Source organism: Zootoca vivipara, chromosome 11 (assembly GCF_963506605.1).
Source record: "Zootoca vivipara chromosome 11, rZooViv1.1, whole genome shotgun sequence".
Classification (NCBI taxonomy): domain Eukaryota; kingdom Metazoa; phylum Chordata; class Lepidosauria; order Squamata; family Lacertidae; genus Zootoca; species Zootoca vivipara.
The window spans coordinates 46,856,956-46,873,658 of record NC_083286.1 but is presented as its reverse complement, the minus strand read 5'-3'; the positions used below and the strand labels follow the sequence as shown (position 1 = coordinate 46,873,658).

Genomic DNA, 16,703 nt, shown 5'->3' with positions numbered 1-16,703 from the left:
GTACTTAGCATTATAGAAAAGGATACTGAATTCTTACCTGCATGAGTGATTGCCAATAACTGGCAATCAATGGATTCAGAATTTTCAATCACTGCTATCTGAATGATAGGCTTAAACACAGAACGGTCTATGGTCCTAAAAGAAAACCAAGATATCAGCAAGATCTTTTTACCATGTAAGCAAAATGATCTAATAAGAGATGTAATAAGAGATTAAAGTCAGCTCCTCAAGCATAATACCTTAATGTACATATTTTACCTGGCAATCTTTCCAGCTGCAGCCACAATAGCATTCTGGGAAACAGAAGCAACCCTCACCATCCCTTGACCATCTGGACCTAAATCATAAACCTGTAATATAATTATATTGCTTTTAGTGGATTTACTATGAATTCACTTAGCATTATTCTCTTCTGCAATTATTCTCTACCGCAAATACGTCAGGAGGCAAGTTAGTTCTGAAATGAAAGATGGCAGCTGCACTGCATTCCAAGGTGAGTAGTTCATTGGACAGAAACACAAGAGAACCTTCTTTTATTGAATGCAGGTGGGATGTTGGAATAAGCTTGGATAGTGCAAAGCCACATGGTAACAAACAGGGGAGGTGAAAGGATGCAGTGAAGGAACTCGTTGCACATTTGCATAGTGAACAGGAAACAGTCCTGCATGAAAGTTGCTATCAGCAGACACAGGACTGATAGCTAAAAGGAAGAGGATAACTTTATGTTGGGTGGGTGAGACAAAGAATAAGTGCGCAAAGTACAGCAGATGGTAGGCAACTACCCGCTGAAAAATGTATTTGCAAGGCTGGATTAGAAAACTGTGTTATATGATAAGTTCCCATCAATGTAATGAAGTTAGCAATGTGAATAACTGAGGAAACAGAATGTATCAAAAGGCATACCTGTATCACACCTTTTTCAGAGCGTGTGTATAAGATGTTTCGGGAGTTGTCAATGGCAATTTGAACAATGGGATCTGCAATTTGAGAATAAAAACCCAGAACCAACTGCTTAAAGTCTGTCAACATTTGGTATTGAGAAATAGAGACTTTTATTCATAATGTCCTGAAGATATCAGAGGACAATCAAAACATTTTTTTTCTTACCTAAGCACTTCAAATAATAAATTTCAAACTTAAGACTAGCAGAATTACCAGAGTGTCTTAGGAGCATGTTTGTATTGTATTTTATTGGTTAAACTGATTTAGCAATAAAAGGCAGTAATTTAGTAGCATGAATCTTGAAAGAAATCAACCTATTGATTCATTCGTGTAAATGAAACATTTAAGTGAGCGAGGGGTGCCAGACATTTGTAACATATTATCAAACACAAATACATCTGGATTTTAACATTGGTATTTTAAACATGGATTTTACATCACTTACCATCTTCTGAGAATGTGAACTGGAGCAATGATGGAACAAGGAAAGAAAGAGTGCTCTTTGAATGGTTGATCTTCCTACAACGCTGGCTAAACCAGCCAGCCTCAGCCTACAAAAAAACCCAACAACACTAGAATTAGATAATTATGCAAACCCATAGAATATTTTAATTGACCACCCTAGTTATCAATGAATTCCCAACATTATTATGCAGCCTAACTAGTCCTGGCCCTCAGATCAGTGCAGATGAACAGTGTGCCCTCCTCCAGAATCTGCAGTTGGTATTTTAAAAGTGAAGTCATTTTATACTCCCATAAAAATTCCAAATCCTCAAGAGTTTATTACTCCATATTTTTCTCTTGCTTTGACTGGACCCCAATCTTATATAAGGACAACAGCAAATCTGCTTTATACCACAGTGTAAGCCTACATAACATTACATCAGATTCACTAGCACATGTGTTGATGTGCCAGCTCTAAGCACATGTGTGTTGATGAAGCAGGTATGAGATTTGACCTTTTGATTGCTGGAAGAATTCAAGATTTTGGAAGCTTGGTCTTTTGAGAACTAGCCATTTTGTGGCCTCTTTGATGCAAGCCATAGAATAAACTCAACAGTATTGAGTTATGGTCTGTCATTGTAACAAAAATACTTAAACATCAAATGGTTCTTTGCTAGGATTCTTAAGATCATTGAAGATGACTCAGATTCAGTACATCCTTTGCAATGAACAAGAATATTTATTAAGTTATCAGGAGTTCCAGACTAACATTTATGCACTAAGAAACTTACTATAGTACTCTCTTTCAAATAATTGAAGCAATATAGAAGAGGAAGAAGTGAGGCATTAAGAACAATGTACTTTCCATCCATCCCCCAGTAACCATCTCTAGCAGATTTCACTTGCCTGGTAAGCAATTTCATACAAACAGCCATCTTTGCCAGCCAAGAAGATACGCCCATTTTCAGAAGAAGTTATTGTCAGCAGATAGGTGTTATCAGTAGGCAGTGAGTATAGCGGGTCTGGAAGAAGTTGCATTCCACCAGACATGCTATCATTGAGGGATCCAGAACCTGATTTTAAAAATATATGTTATTTTATTTGTTGAATACTTCAACTAAAATGATTTCAAGTAATAAGGAAGACCTACTATTGAGTTTGTATATCATGAACTCTTAATTGCTATTATCTAAAAGTTGATAGGTTTGCTACTAAGGCGCCAACCCTAAATCTTCAGGATAAGTAAGATTGAGCCAAAACTCTCTTATGTTGAAAAACACAGTTCTTAAGAGTTAAAATTTCATTTCACCTCAGTAATCAAACATGCTTAATTCACAATGCCAATTCTTTTCCTATTTATACTATCAAAAATAGTATAATTGAATTATGGTGCTGGAGGAGACTCTTGAGAGTCCCATGGACTGCAAGAAGATCAAACCTATCCATTCTTAAGGAAATCAGCCCTGAGTGCTCACTGGAAGGACAGATCCTGAAGCTGAGGCTCCAATACTTTGGCCACCTCATGAGGAGAGAAGAATCCTTGGAAAAGACCCTGATGTTGGGAAAGATTGAGGGCACTAGGAGAAGGGGACGACAGAGGACGAGATGGCTGGACAGTGTTCTCGAAGCTACGAACATGAGTTTGACCAAACTGCGGGAGGCAGTGCAAGACAGGAGTGCCTGGCGTGCTCTGGTCCATGGGGTCACGAAGAGTCGGACACGACTAAACGACTAAACAACCACAACAACAATCAAAAATATACACTCCAGATACCTCAAAGTAGTAAATTTTCTAAAAACAACACGTTATCTTGAGCATGTATATGTGTGTGTTTTAACATGGAGACTTATCTCAACCTAAAACTTATTTACTCTCAGGCCCCATCTACACTAAGTGTTTAAAGCAGTAACACACCACTTTAAACAGTCATAGTTTCCTCCAAGGCATGTTGGGAACTGCATTTTGTTAAAGGTGCTGAGAGTTGCTAGAACAGGCTTCTTCAACCCTGACCCTCCAGATGTTTTTGGCCTACAACTCCCATGATCCCTAACTAGCAGGACTAGTGGTCAGGGATGAGGGGAATTGTAGTTTCAAAACATCTGGAGGGCTGAGGTTGAGGAAGCCTGCGCTAGAAGATCCCTATTCCACTCACGGGACTACATTTCCCAGAGTTCCCTGGGAAGAGGGCTTGAATGAGAATCCACTCTGGAAGTTGCAGCTCTGTGAGAGGAACAGGGGTCTCATAACTCTCAGCTTCCTTAACAAATTACATTTCCCATGATACTTTGGGGGAAGCAATGACTATTTAAAGTGGTATGATACTGTTTTATATGTATAGTTCAGGTGGGGCCCCCTTTAAAAGCTTAATTGGCCATTATTTCATTCTAATGCCACCGAACAGCCTCATTCCCTCAGCTCCACCAACGATCAAGTTGTGGCTAGCCAGGCACTTGTGTTGGTAAGGTAGCAAGCTGAATCTAAAAAGAGCCAGTTGCATTAAACAGTCACCAGCTGGTAGCAGCAAGTTCCTCCAAATTTCTTTCCCTATCTCTTCATGAAAGCAAGCATGTGAATATACAATTACCTCCTTGCAAGGTTGCATAGCTTAGTCCTAGAATGACTATATCCACAGGAGTAGCCAAAACGAGCAGGTGCCGTATATGTGGTTGAAAGACTCCTGTGAGTAAAGAAAGCAGAAGACAACTTGTCAATATAAGGAGGGGAAACCACCTCTAAATAACATAATCAAGATCTAGGAGAGTGAAGAGGTATATGTACTAATTCCTGTCAGTCAGGAAATATCATTTCAAGTCTTTTAACTGCTATTTTCCCAATCCTACAGTAATTTCAGCAATGAAACCTCAAAAATAGAAGGTATATTTATGCAACATTTATCTTTGGGGCAATATGCGCACAGCATGATAATATTCAAAAGGCCCAGTATGTAAGATAGAACAGACACCAACAAAGCAAACAAATGAAAGCTTGTTCTCAGGATAAAGATAAAACGATTTTTCCCAAGTGTAATTTGTCCACAGCCAATTACCTGCTTTCGGTTTCACTAGTCCCACAGCAAGGATGGTTTCACTAAGGCCATCAAAATAAGCGAGGTCCCCACTGCAATGAACAGAAAAGGTTACATGAAAACATTGAGTACTTAATTTCTCAAACAGTGAATGAAATTGTTAAGAGCAGCAATCCGTTACTTACACAAACCTTTTCTTCTTATTAACCAATTGTGAGATTACCATACCCCAAAACTTAGATATAGATATAAATTATTTATCTTACATACCCATCTTCATACTGCCACATAAAAATGTCACTGTCAATGGTCAGCCAGGCCCTGCTAATCTCAGGAAACACTCCCATCATACAATTGCATTGCATATCTGAAGTATCCAGATTTAAGGATAAAATGCACCAAGGCAAGACATGCAATTCTGCATTACGTTAAGTTTGCAATTAGGGAAGAGGAAGGAGGATCGGGATAAGTGTAGAATTCCACAGCTCAGTATTATAAATGTAAAATCACAACATACATAACAATTATTTTATTACGCAAATGTTCAGTTGATAAAACTCCTGAATCTTGATTTGTATGAACATAAAAGAACATGAATGTCCATAGCTGCCAAGTTTTCCCTTTTCTCGCGAGGGAGCCTATTCAGCATAAGGGAAAATCCCTTAAAATAAGGGATAACTTGGCAGCTATGTGAATGTCTCTCCACAGAGAAAGAATGAATTTATTTCAAGCTTGGCGATAGTATGACTAGGAGCCTTGATTTCTTTTTTACGTTTAATTTACATTTAGCAATCAAGGGATGGATAGAGAGAATGTTAAACAGAATAAATGGAGGTTCTTTTACATGACACTAAACAGTCTGAAGTACAGTCATATCTCTAGTTGCATTAGGTTCATGTTGCGGATTTTCGGGTTGCGAATGCAGCAAACCCGGAAGTGTATACTTCCAGGTTTCACCGCACGTGCACGCACAAAGCGTTCTACGTGCTTCATGCATGCGCACTCTGCAAGCTATGCGCAGAGTGCTCTATTGTGTCATGTGCACATGCAGAAGCAGCACTCTACTTACAGACTTTTTGGGGTGTGAATGGCACCCCGGAACGGATCATGTCCGTAAGTAAAGGTACCACTGTAGTACCAAGCATTTTTATTGCTGTTTAAAACACTGAAATAATTAAGTTCCAAGCAATAAAATTAAGTTTCAACAGCAGAATGCCATACTGATTATTATGCAAATGTTTCCTAATAATCATTTGTGTGCACAAAAGCCATGTTCTATTCCATTTCTGTCCTTTCTTTCATCATGCCTGGAAGCCCCAGCACAGTACAAATCACAGGTGGGGAACCTGTGGCCTTCCACGATGTTGCTGAAGTACAATTCCTATCACTCCTGGCTGTTGGCCATGGTGGCTGGGGCTGACAGGAGCTTGAACCCAACTACATCGGAAAGGCCACAGCTTCACTACTTCTGCCATAAATGAAAGGCTGAGAATGGATGGAGGGCAAAGTGTGAAAAGGCAACACCTTTGGAGCAAGGGGTTGGCTCCCATCCACTCTTTACTGCTCCAGTACCTCACTATGCTGTGCTTTTTGGTCTGCTGCTATTGCAACCTCTTTTGATGCTGAAGGGGGAAAAGGGACATTGGAAACTAAGGATTGGGGTTCTTTAAAAAAGAGACTACTTTAGAACACAAAACAGCCACACATCCAATGATCATTTAACTGCTGTTACTGTACTAGTGTCTAGGCAGGAGCAGCTACGTGTAATAGAATCAGAGACAACAGCAGAGGTGCAATATGAGGAAGAGAAAGGGAGAAAGTGTAGATGGGTGGGGGAGAACAAAACAGCAACCAACAGAGATGATCCCTGTCAAATGGACAGAAGGCTGGAATGAATAGGCATCAGCCAGCAGCCTAAAGTCCATCCTTTAGCCCCCATATCCTTCATCTCACAAGATTTAATGTGCCTTTAACTTGTGTTATAATTAGGATACGTCCAAATTGCTCAACCAGTTCAGGGGGCAGAGGAACTCTCCGAATTGAACTTATTTCTGGAAGATTGGGAATTGAAAGAAATCCAGGTCCTTGTAATGGATAATCCATATCTGACATCCCAGAAACAGTGGGGCTACCTGCAAATGTGAAAAAGTAAAATAATTAGAAGTAATAGAAACAAACAAAAATGCTTGGATATTTTCACTTTAATTGAATATTTTATTTAACCCCTAGAGACTTCCCCCCCCTCAGTATAGGAAAAGCAAGTGCTTTTTTCTATAAACCTAGGAATCAATTAATGCTCATACAACTCTGAATTTTAAAAAATTAAAGCAACTTTGCAAGATATACTATTAATAGCTACCAGTCTCATAAACTGTTAAGATAAATTAATTGACATGTGGAGTTGCAGATCACAATACAAAACTCAGGATACACAAAGTGATCTAGTTTTGCTTGTTAACACTACAAATATTTGGTTTACAAATGAGACATTAATTCCAAAAGTATTGGCAACTATTTCAAATGTATTAGAATGTGTTTAAAGTTGGGGGGAGGGAATCTGATCACTAGAAACATGAATTCTAGAGAGTACTGCTCAACTAATCTATGTGAACCTAAAGGCTAAGTCTTTCTGGGAGCAAGGGAAAAAGAAGCGAAGTGCCCCAAGATTAGTCTTATAAAAGGAACACATCAGAAGATGGCAGTTGAATAACATAAGGTACAGCAAGATAATGGTTTCATTGTATATACCATAAGTGGAATATTGGGGGATGAAGGGAGGCAGATTTTTGTAGAATCTTAAGCTATTAAAGACAAAGCACCTGTCCCCAAAATAACCTAGTTGGCCATACATTCATATGTATATAACCAGTATGGAACAAATGTACCTGGTAATGGCATTATAACATTTGGTGTGAACCCCAGCTTGCAAGAAGTACAAAATGATTAGCACTAGACATTAGAGATTAACCAGGGTTTATTGCCAGCACAATGAATTAAAATAGCAGCAAGTAAAACATAGCAACAAAGGATCCCATCAATACAAAGCTAAGTGGACTAAATACTGTATATTAAAATCTGCTTAAAAGCCACCAATGACGAGGCCAGGATGTGGGGCCAACAATGAAAGGGACCTGTCCTTGGTACCCATCAATCTATGTTCTTGGCAGTAGAAAAGAGAGTAGTGCCTATGAGGCTTGCCTGGGCAAGTTCACACGGATGCAGGTGGCCCTCCAAATTACATGGCCGCAAACGTTTTATGGCTTTAAATGTCACTACCTTAAGTTTGAACTCTAAAGCATATTACTATAGCCCTATCTAGAGAATATTACTGTAGTCTAGTTTGTGCAACAGACTCTGATCTGTTTGTTCAAATAGACCACTTCCCCATGTACAATCCAAAGCTGCTGAAGGGCTTTACTATATACCTGGCTATATACAGCACTCTTCCTTACTAACAACATTTCCATCATTCCTGGGTTAATTTCCAGGTACCCAAAGAGTCGCAGGATGGAGCAGAAGGCCCCACCACCTTATTTTAGGCCCAACTCTTCAGGAAGAATCAGAGCCACAGTATTACTTTGGAAGTGGTGATGACACTGATTTGCAATGCTTTCACCATTGCTGTTATGACAGTATTCTACTACTGCATAAGTGCCAGGCAAAAACATTCTTCTTCAACCAGCCCTTGGGCTGATTAACATTCTATGTCCTTTTAAATGTGGCTGTGGGAGGCGGTGTTATGAGACTGTTTTTTGTTGTTGTTGTTCTTATTTTTATCCTGTATGTTGTGTTTTTATGTTGTGAACCTCGCTGAGTTCTTCAGATGAGGAGCAGTATACAATTTTAAAAATACTATTTTAACTTGTTTTAAATGTTACTATTACTTACTGAATTTGTTGGCCACTTTATCTCGCACAAGGAAACCCAAAGCAACTTACGAATGCTGCAAGCCTCCATTGGCATTTGTCCATCTCAAAGGGAACAGCTAACAAATTCCTTCACTAAACAGGTGGCTCAGCAAAGTCATGAACCTACACCCTTATCCCCCCCACCATCATCTTGAAAGGGAAGCTTACTTCTGGCAGGCTTGCATGGCCAGTTGGCCACTAACCACTGGAAGGTACTGCCACGGCATTGAACAGCCTCCCCCAACCCGACGCCCTCCAGATGTGTAGGCTACAGCAGTGTTCGAAACTCCCACTTGTTCTGGGCGCATTTCACAACAGGGAATGCCATTAGCGCCAGCAGTTTCTGAGCTTTGGTCACCGTGCTGCACCTAGTAAGATTTCAGATTGAAACTGCAGAGTGGAAGGAAAGGAGGACCTTTTTCTGCCTCCCCACTTCCAGCTATTCTCTAAAGACTGGAGAAGAGACCCTCTAAAGAATATTAATGGGGTGGGCAGGGGAAGGACTAGACCAGGGGTCCCCAAACTACGGCCCCCGGGCCGGATGCGGCCCAATCGGCCTTCCAATCCGGCCCGCGACGACCCCCGCCGCCCGCTGCCGCCGCCCGCTCTCACAGCGCGCGGCGCAGCGACGATCCAAAAAATCGGCAAAAAATCACCGAAAATCGCTTGTGCGCATGCGTATGGGCCTCTCCCGACCCGGAAGAGGTCATTTCTGGTGCACTTCCGGGTCGGGGGAGGCCCATACGCATGCGCACAAGCGATTTTCGGCGATTTTTTTCCCGCCCGTGTGCGTGTGCGCATGCGCACGGGCGCGCACTCCCCTACCCTCCGGCCCACCGTGCGGTCGGCGCAGCGGGCACCGGCCCGCCGCGCGGTAAGTCTGGGGACCCCTGGACTAGACCATGTGAAAAATGAACATAATATTCGAGCTGCAGTTCATTCATGTTCAGCTTTGTATTCTTGTTATGAAAAAAACATAACCTAGCTTTAAGGTGCCATTTAGCTCCTAGCTGGGTGCAGTATTAATAATAATAATAATAATAATAATAATAATAATGGTACAGTGGTACCTTGGTTCTCAAATGCCTTGGTACTCGAACAACTTGGAACCTAAACACTGCAAACCCGGAAGTAAGTGTTCCGGTTCTCAAACTTTCTTCGGAAGCCGAACATTCTCTGTTTTGAGTGCCACACTTCCGTTTTGAGTGTTATGCAGAGGTTTGTTTTTGCTATTTATTTTACGTTTTTGTTTTTGTGGCTCTTTTGGTTTTGGTTTTGTGACTGTGGAATTTGCTGCCAAGGAGTGTGGTGGAGTCTCCTTCTTTGGAGGTCTTTAAGCAGAGGCTTGACAGCCATATGTCAAGAATGCTTTGATGGTGTTTCCTGCTTGGCAGGGGGTTGGACTGGATGGCCCTTGTGGTCTCTTCCACTTCTATGACTGTGTGGAACCCAGTTCAGCTACTGATTGATTGATTGTGTGACAAATTCATGTTGAATTGCTGTTTTAGGGGTTGTTTTTAAAAAGTCTGGAACAGATCGATCCATTTTGCATTACTTTCTATGGGAAAGCGTGCCTTGGTTTTGGAACGCTTTGGTTTTGGAACTGACTTCCAAGGTACCACTGCACAGTGCCTACAGTTCCCGCCAGCCCTGCAACTTCTGGAGGGCACCAGGGGGTGTGGGGTGAAGTGGGGGGGGTGGAAGCCTGGCATTGAGACTGGCAGCGCACACGGGAGACCGTAAAGGGGGAGGGCAGAAAATGTCTCTCTCTGTGTGTGTGTGTGTGTGTGAGAGAGAGAGAGAGAGAGAGAGAGAGACCCGCCAAGGGAGGCGGCGGCGGCAGAGGACCCCCCCCCCCCCTCTGGTGGAGCCTTTCCCGCCCCCTCACGCGCGGCTTACTAGGCGCCGGCACCGCCAGCAGCTCCGAGAGGTCTGGGTAGCAGCGGTCTTCTTGGATCTGCCGGTCGATGATGCGCCCCGCATTCTCCAGCGCCTCCTGCAAGGCCGGAGCGGCCGCCGGGCTGAGAGCGACCGGCATGGCGAGGCGGAGGTGGAGAAGGCGGCGGCGACGACGACGTCGAACCCAAGCCCCTCAGAGTCGAAGCAAGGCCAGAACTGCGCTCCGTCGCGCCCGCGCGCCCAATCCCGGCATCCCCCGCGCGGCCGCGGGAGACACGAAGACGGGAACCGTAGAGATAGGAAGAAAAGGGTTAGAGTGATCCTCGTACGCACACTTCCTAGCTTCCGATATGGTGTGGGGTTTTTTTTTTTTTGGTGCGGTGGGGAATCTCTCTCACGAGTGAGAAAGCGACCGTAGAGAAATAAGCATTCTGCGTAAAATTAACGCGAGGAAACGATTTCGTTTATTCAGGAGAAAATGTACAGTAACTGATTCCCGGGGGGGGGGGGGCTTACTAGCCCATTCATATCCGTGTGTTCATTCAGAAATCCAGCCGAGAAAGCGTGGCGTTACTGCATAGGATTGCAAACACGACAGGTGTTCGACTTTGCGTGGTCTTTCTGGGGTTCTCCCCCCACCCCCGAGTCTATGCTGCGGTTTGATGTAACGCCCTGAGCCTTTGGGTAGGCTAAAACAAATGTAGATTTATGTAGTTTTTGAATTTCTGCGAGGCTCGCTGCCAAATAAATGCACATCACTGAATAACGTTGCAGGCATGAAGCGCGATCTTATGCCCACCAACAAGTAAATCCTAGGTAAGCCTCACTGAATTGCGCTGTCAAATAGGGTTGCATCCTTGTGCGTGGTGGATTGCTAACAAAAGAATACTTTTATTTTGGGGAAGTGGGTCTTGCGTGCGGGGTAAATAGTTATTTGTTCTTCTGTTACTCGACGTTACGTATTGCTTTCGCCACCTTCTGCAGTAACAGTTACAGATCCAAAAATACCTGCACAGCTTAATACATTTTTGTTATTCTATATACTACCCTCCAAAATAAATAAACATATGCAAACGAAATATAGCAGGGTTGTTTGTAACCCTGAAACTGAAACTAAGCAGTAGTTCGATTATCAACCCCGCAAGTCTTGGGCATAGTTATTCCTCCCTCCGACCACCAGGGGTCTCACTCTCGCAGCCATCGAGCGGAAGTGGCTTCCTCTCACTCAGCAGCCACTTCCTGTGGCGCCCTGTGTTGTGGTTCCTGGAGAAGGGAAGTGCGGGTCGCTCTCGGGATGGAGCAGGTAGGAGCAGAGAACGGTGAGTAGTTGGCCCTGCCAGGCTTCCCAAAGGATCTACCGGTCTTGGGTAGGAGAAGGAAGCACTGAGCGCTCTTCTTTCTTCGCAGATGCCGAGCCGGTGGCAGGACCCGACCCGGAGCTGGCAGCTACGATGGGCTTCTCAGGCTTCGGTGAGTGAGAGGCTTTCCTTGAGGCAGAGCTTTGCCTTCAGAGGGTCCCAGGTTCAGTCTAGTTATCATCACCACCACCATCATCATCATTTATATCCGTGATTCCCAACGTGGGGCAATTTGATTTTTAAGGGGGGCAATTCGAGAATGAGTTATTAACAGTTAATGGCCCTTTAGGCTTCCTCCACGTCAATAGTTCACTTTTCGAATACAGTAATAAGAATTATATGTCACGGGGGGAGGGGGGAACCACCAGGATTTTAGAGATGCTTAGGTGGGGCATGGCCAAAAGAAATGTTGGGAAGCACTGATTTATATACTGCACCTCCCTTTGTACGAGGATCAAGGGTGCCTGAAAATGCAGTCAGGTCAGAGAGTGCAGTTAAGTTTAGTAGTATCCCCTGGAGAGCCACTGCCTGTTAGCAAGGGAAATACTGAGGTAGGGAAACCTTGGTATAAGGCAATTTCCTACGTTTCTCCCACATCCATATGGGTCTACAACTCTGAGGTTGCAATTCTGCACAAGGCACATGGAGGGTGGTGCAAGCTTTCAGACGTCCAGATGTCACCAGCTGCGTACTGTCACCACCTCACTTTTGCCGAGGGTCAACATCTTGCCCTTGACCTTCTGAGCTTCTGCTGAGCTTCAGAGAAGTCCAGGAACATTGCTGAATTGCCTGTGAAACCCTGCACAGTGTCAGCAGTTGAATGCCTGCTCTTATCCTGAGGTGAGGGTGTGTATCTCAGAAGGTGGTGGACTCCACTTCGTCGGAGGATTTTAAACAGAGGTTGGATGGATCTGTCAGGGATCCTTTGGAGGTGATTCCTGCATTGCTGGAGGCTGGACCCTACAATTCTATGTTTTTACAACCTGTAGTTGTACGGAACTATATAATGTTTCTAAAGCTTATTCCAAACTAGAGTGTTCCACCTCTCAGTTTGTGCTGGAGCAGGTGCTGGCCAATATATATATATATATATAGTTAATGCCTAGTGTCCTGGCAAATGTCACCATGGCTACTTTTTAGTACCACAAGGTTTCTTACTGATGGAGACAAGACAAACTGTTCATCCAGGTCCTTCTTCCCAGAATGTTCTTCTGCTTCCTCTGAATGTTCCTCTTATATGTGTGGCCACAACAAATAAAACTAAGAATTGTATATACAGTGTGTGCATGTACGTTTTCTGTAATCTATGTGCCATTTTGAAGACAATGGTGGGAGCTGCTCAGTTGAGGTGTGGGGGGGGCATTTTACTTTATCGACATTTCCAGGTATAGGGAACCCCCAGAACAGGTTTAGGTGGCATATGGAGGGGTGAGAAGTGGGGAAATGGCCTGTTGCATGAGCAGGCCTTGTTCTATGCACATATACTTCACTTAACACTAGGTTCAATTCCACCCAAAATGTTTGATCATTAAAATACTATTGCAAAAGTGTAGTAAGCTTATACACAGCTTATAATGCTCTCTATACACAGCTTGTAGACTTATGGGAGGCATCTGGTTGGAAACAAGATGTTGGACTAGATGGTACTTTGGTCTTAACAACAGGACTCTTGTGTACTTAAGAGTCAGTTGTTGCATACCGGTACAAATGTTTTATCATGTCAAGGCATTCAGTTCTCACTGATTTTCATGCTTTCATTTGTATTTTTATAAATTTCTCAGGAATACTCCCCCCCCCCCCACTTTCATGTAAGCTAAACTCTTATGAAATCACTTTCTTATTCTTTCCCTCATCACTTAGGAAAGAAAGCTCGAACATTTGACTTCAATGCAATGTTTGAACAAACTCGAAGAACTGCTGTGGAAAGAAGTAGGAAGATCCTGGGTGAGAGAGGCTATTTCATATACTGTATGCCTGTTGTGGTCTCTTCCAACTCTATGATTCTATATCAATGGTTTGATTTGCCCTTCATTCGTTTGATTTGTAGCCCAGAGCACCTTCTGGCAGTTTTCCTTAAATGTTAATAGCTTTGTTAATAGTTCACAACGTAAGGCAATTTAAAATGGTTTGGGGGGTGACCGAATAAAAATGGCACGGTAAACATTGAATGCGTAAAAATGGCACGGCAAACATTATTTATTTATTTATTACCCACCTTTCACCTTAAGGTCTCAGGGCAGTTTACAACATTAAAACACAACATTAAGATCATTTAAAAATAGCTTAAAATCTCTTTAACAACAACAACAGCACAGACCAAAGCAACCCTTACCACAAATAAATGTTCCAAAAAGGCACCTGTAAAGTAATGCTTTTTATAGGCAGCTTCGTGTTAAGTGCCTGCTTCTTAAAGAGGTGCTGCAAAGTAAAAAGGCATGGAAGGTAGTTTCTCTGGGGCAGTGCCTGGAAGTTAGAGGGACTTTGGTTCCTGGGTCCTGGAACTTTTCTCCTCCTCCAGCTGCACCAGCTGTCAGTGGAAATCTTTGGGGAAAGATCTAGCAGCCATGTTCTTTTAGCTGTTGGCAGAGGCCAGAGCATCTCAATTGCACTCATTTTTGTGAGCCCAGCGTAAAAGTACATCAAGCCCATGCTCACAGCTGCTTACTTTCCTCCTTTTACAGACAGTAGTCTCAGGGCTTCAGGATGTGATTTTTTTTTCCCAGTGGGAAAACAATGTAAGGGTTAAGCTCCAGATTGAGCTCCCCTCCACACTTTCTGTGGCTGTTTTATGTAAAATAATGGACAGTTGGGCACATCTCTTAAACCACATGCTTAACAGAAGAGTGTATTTTTTAAAAGGGGGGTAGTAACCATTTCCTCAGTCTGCCTTGGCTTTAGCTACCAGAAAGGAGCTGAAATAAAAACATCCTAAAAGGTGCAAAATCTTTGGCAAGTTCCCCAGTTAAGGAATAGACTAAATAACTTGACATTTTTTTTATTTTCCAGGCAAACTTAAAGCCTCTCAGTTCTCTGGAGAGGTTGGTTTTACTATAGCCTGGTTCAGAAAATGAAAGGTAGCTGATTTAATTAATAGACTTTCTAAGTAGAAAATCTCACTGCAAAAGGTAGGAGAGAGATACCAAACTATGGCATACCACTTGTACATCTCACTTGTATAAACTGACTTTCCTTTCCTTCCCCCTGCAGCCGTTCATGAGCCCCCTCTGAAATGGATGAGGAAATGGACAGATGGCTTCGGGGGGCGGGGAGGAGAGGAATGGGAGGCCCTATTACATCTGTTATGATGTTGGATCTTGCCCAGAAACTTGAAAGGCTCTGTTTTCTTTTCCTGTGAAGCTTACCTTTACAGGGAGGGGTGGGCAACCTGTGGCCCTCCAATGCTGTTAAAAATCTCCTTTAAGCCATACCCACCATGGCCAATGACCAGGGATGATGGAAGATGAAGTCCAGCAACATCTGGAGGGCCAAAGGTTTGCCATCACTGCCTTATATCAGCAGATAGCATGAAAACTAGGACATGTTAGTCTATGGCTGTTTGATCTTCAGTGTTACAGGTTTGGTTTTTTTTTAATGATTTGAATTATCATCATTCCAGACATCTTAAAACCAAAATGAAGGCTTCAGAGCAGGCACCAAATTTCTCCTTTGTACTTTATTTATTCAGAAGAGCGTGAGAAAAAGGCAGCTGAGAAAGAAAAAGAACTTGAAAGCCAATGTGAAGGTATTGAGTCTTCAGCCGCATCCTTACGCCCAGTAGTGAAAACATCTTCTAAGTAAGTAGATATAATGGAAACATGTGACTCTGTATCTTTTTCTGGTAGAATGAGAGGCACTTTTTCATGCAAGATGGCACCGCACTGTAAACCATATTACTTAACAATCAATGTTTGGAGTTAGCTGGCACACTTTTCAAGAACAGTTTGGTCTTTGATTTTCCAGTGTTTCTTATGCCTGGACATTCTCTGGGCAGGCAGCAGTAGCTGTTGCCAGCAGTGATAGAAAAAGGCTGCAATCTTTATGCACGCTTACTAGGAAATAAGCTCCAATAAGTGCAAATGTCAACAGTGCAAACCTATGCATGGTCAAAGCTTTGCTTTAGCATTTAAAGCCTTGAGCAACTTGAATCCAGGTTATCTAAGGCAGTGGTCCTCAACCTTGGGCCTCCAGATGTTTTTGGCCTTGTAGTCTCAAAACATCTGGAGGCCCAAGGTTGAGGACCACTGATCTAAGGGACCACCTCACCCGATATATGCCTGTCTGACAACTGCATTTCTCAGACAGGGCATTGCTAAGAGTACCACATGCTGGCACCGTTCTCTTCCTTGCTGAAAAGGTGCTGGCTGGAAAGCTAGGACTCAGAAGCTCTTTCCCCACATTTGCAGCCATTTTGGTTCATACTCTGCTACTCGCAGGATTGAGGCCAGGGGCTACTGCCACCAAGGCAGAAGGAGATGATCACACATCTTGCGAGAAGGGTCATAGCTCAGGGTAGAGCACCTGCTTTGCATGCAGAAGCAATCCCCAGCATTTCCAGGTAGGACTGAGAAACATTTCCTGCCTGAAACCCTGGAGAGGCACTGCTAGTTAGCTTTGACCAGTGTTCTTCAACTTTCAGTGCTCACATGATGTTGGACTGTAGTTCCCATCATCCTCAGTCATCTTAAGGTTAGCTGGCCACTTAAGGTTAAAGAACACTGGTCTACACAAACTGGCAGTGGCTCTCCAGGGTTTCATACAGGATATCTAACAACATCTGGGCACCCAACGTTGAAGAATATTGGTATAGACCAGGCATGTCCAACAGGTAGATCATGATCTACCAGTAGATCACTGGAAGTCTGCAGTAGATCACTGGTAGATCACTGGCTTCCCCCAAAGAAGCTGAACAACTGTGGCTCCCCTAAAAAAAGCTCAACATTTTACCTCCTCCCTGAAAAAACTCAACAAGTTTGACCTGAACCCCCTCAAAATGGGCCTTCCGCCTTCCTTAAAAAACTCAACAACTTTGACCTGAACTCCAAAAAAGGGGGTAGATCACTGCCAGTTTTTTAACTCTGTGAGTAGATCGCAGTCTCTTGGGAGTTGTCCACCCCTGGTATAGACGA

General features: G+C 43.2%; 2 protein-coding genes across 2 annotated transcripts in view; one reads left to right on the top strand and one right to left on the bottom strand.

The window, feature by feature from the left end:
• Positions 1–10,463, bottom strand: part of NUP155 (nucleoporin 155) — a 35,028-nt gene extending 24,565 nt beyond the window's left edge. The window contains exons 1-10 of the mRNA XM_035100644.2: positions 10,220–10,463; positions 6,407–6,544; positions 4,683–4,779; positions 4,434–4,504; positions 3,972–4,064; positions 2,293–2,459; positions 1,388–1,493; positions 904–977; positions 259–350; positions 38–135 (exon numbers count right to left, since the gene is read on the bottom strand). Of these exons, the coding sequence (XP_034956535.1) occupies positions 38–135; positions 259–350; positions 904–977; positions 1,388–1,493; positions 2,293–2,459; positions 3,972–4,064; positions 4,434–4,504; positions 4,683–4,779; positions 6,407–6,544; positions 10,220–10,358 (1,075 nt within the window). The 5' untranslated portion in view covers positions 10,359–10,463. The remainder of the gene's footprint in view (positions 1–37; positions 136–258; positions 351–903; positions 978–1,387; positions 1,494–2,292; positions 2,460–3,971; positions 4,065–4,433; positions 4,505–4,682; positions 4,780–6,406; positions 6,545–10,219) is intronic.
• A 948-nt stretch (positions 10,464–11,411) lies between these two features.
• The window catches only part of WDR70 (WD repeat domain 70), a 114,706-nt gene continuing 109,414 nt past the window's right edge, over positions 11,412–16,703 (top strand). Inside the window, exons 1-4 of the mRNA XM_035100358.2 lie at positions 11,412–11,538; positions 11,627–11,689; positions 13,438–13,521; positions 15,263–15,371. Coding sequence (XP_034956249.2) covers positions 11,514–11,538; positions 11,627–11,689; positions 13,438–13,521; positions 15,263–15,371 — 281 coding nt within the window. The 5' untranslated portion in view covers positions 11,412–11,513. The remainder of the gene's footprint in view (positions 11,539–11,626; positions 11,690–13,437; positions 13,522–15,262; positions 15,372–16,703) is intronic.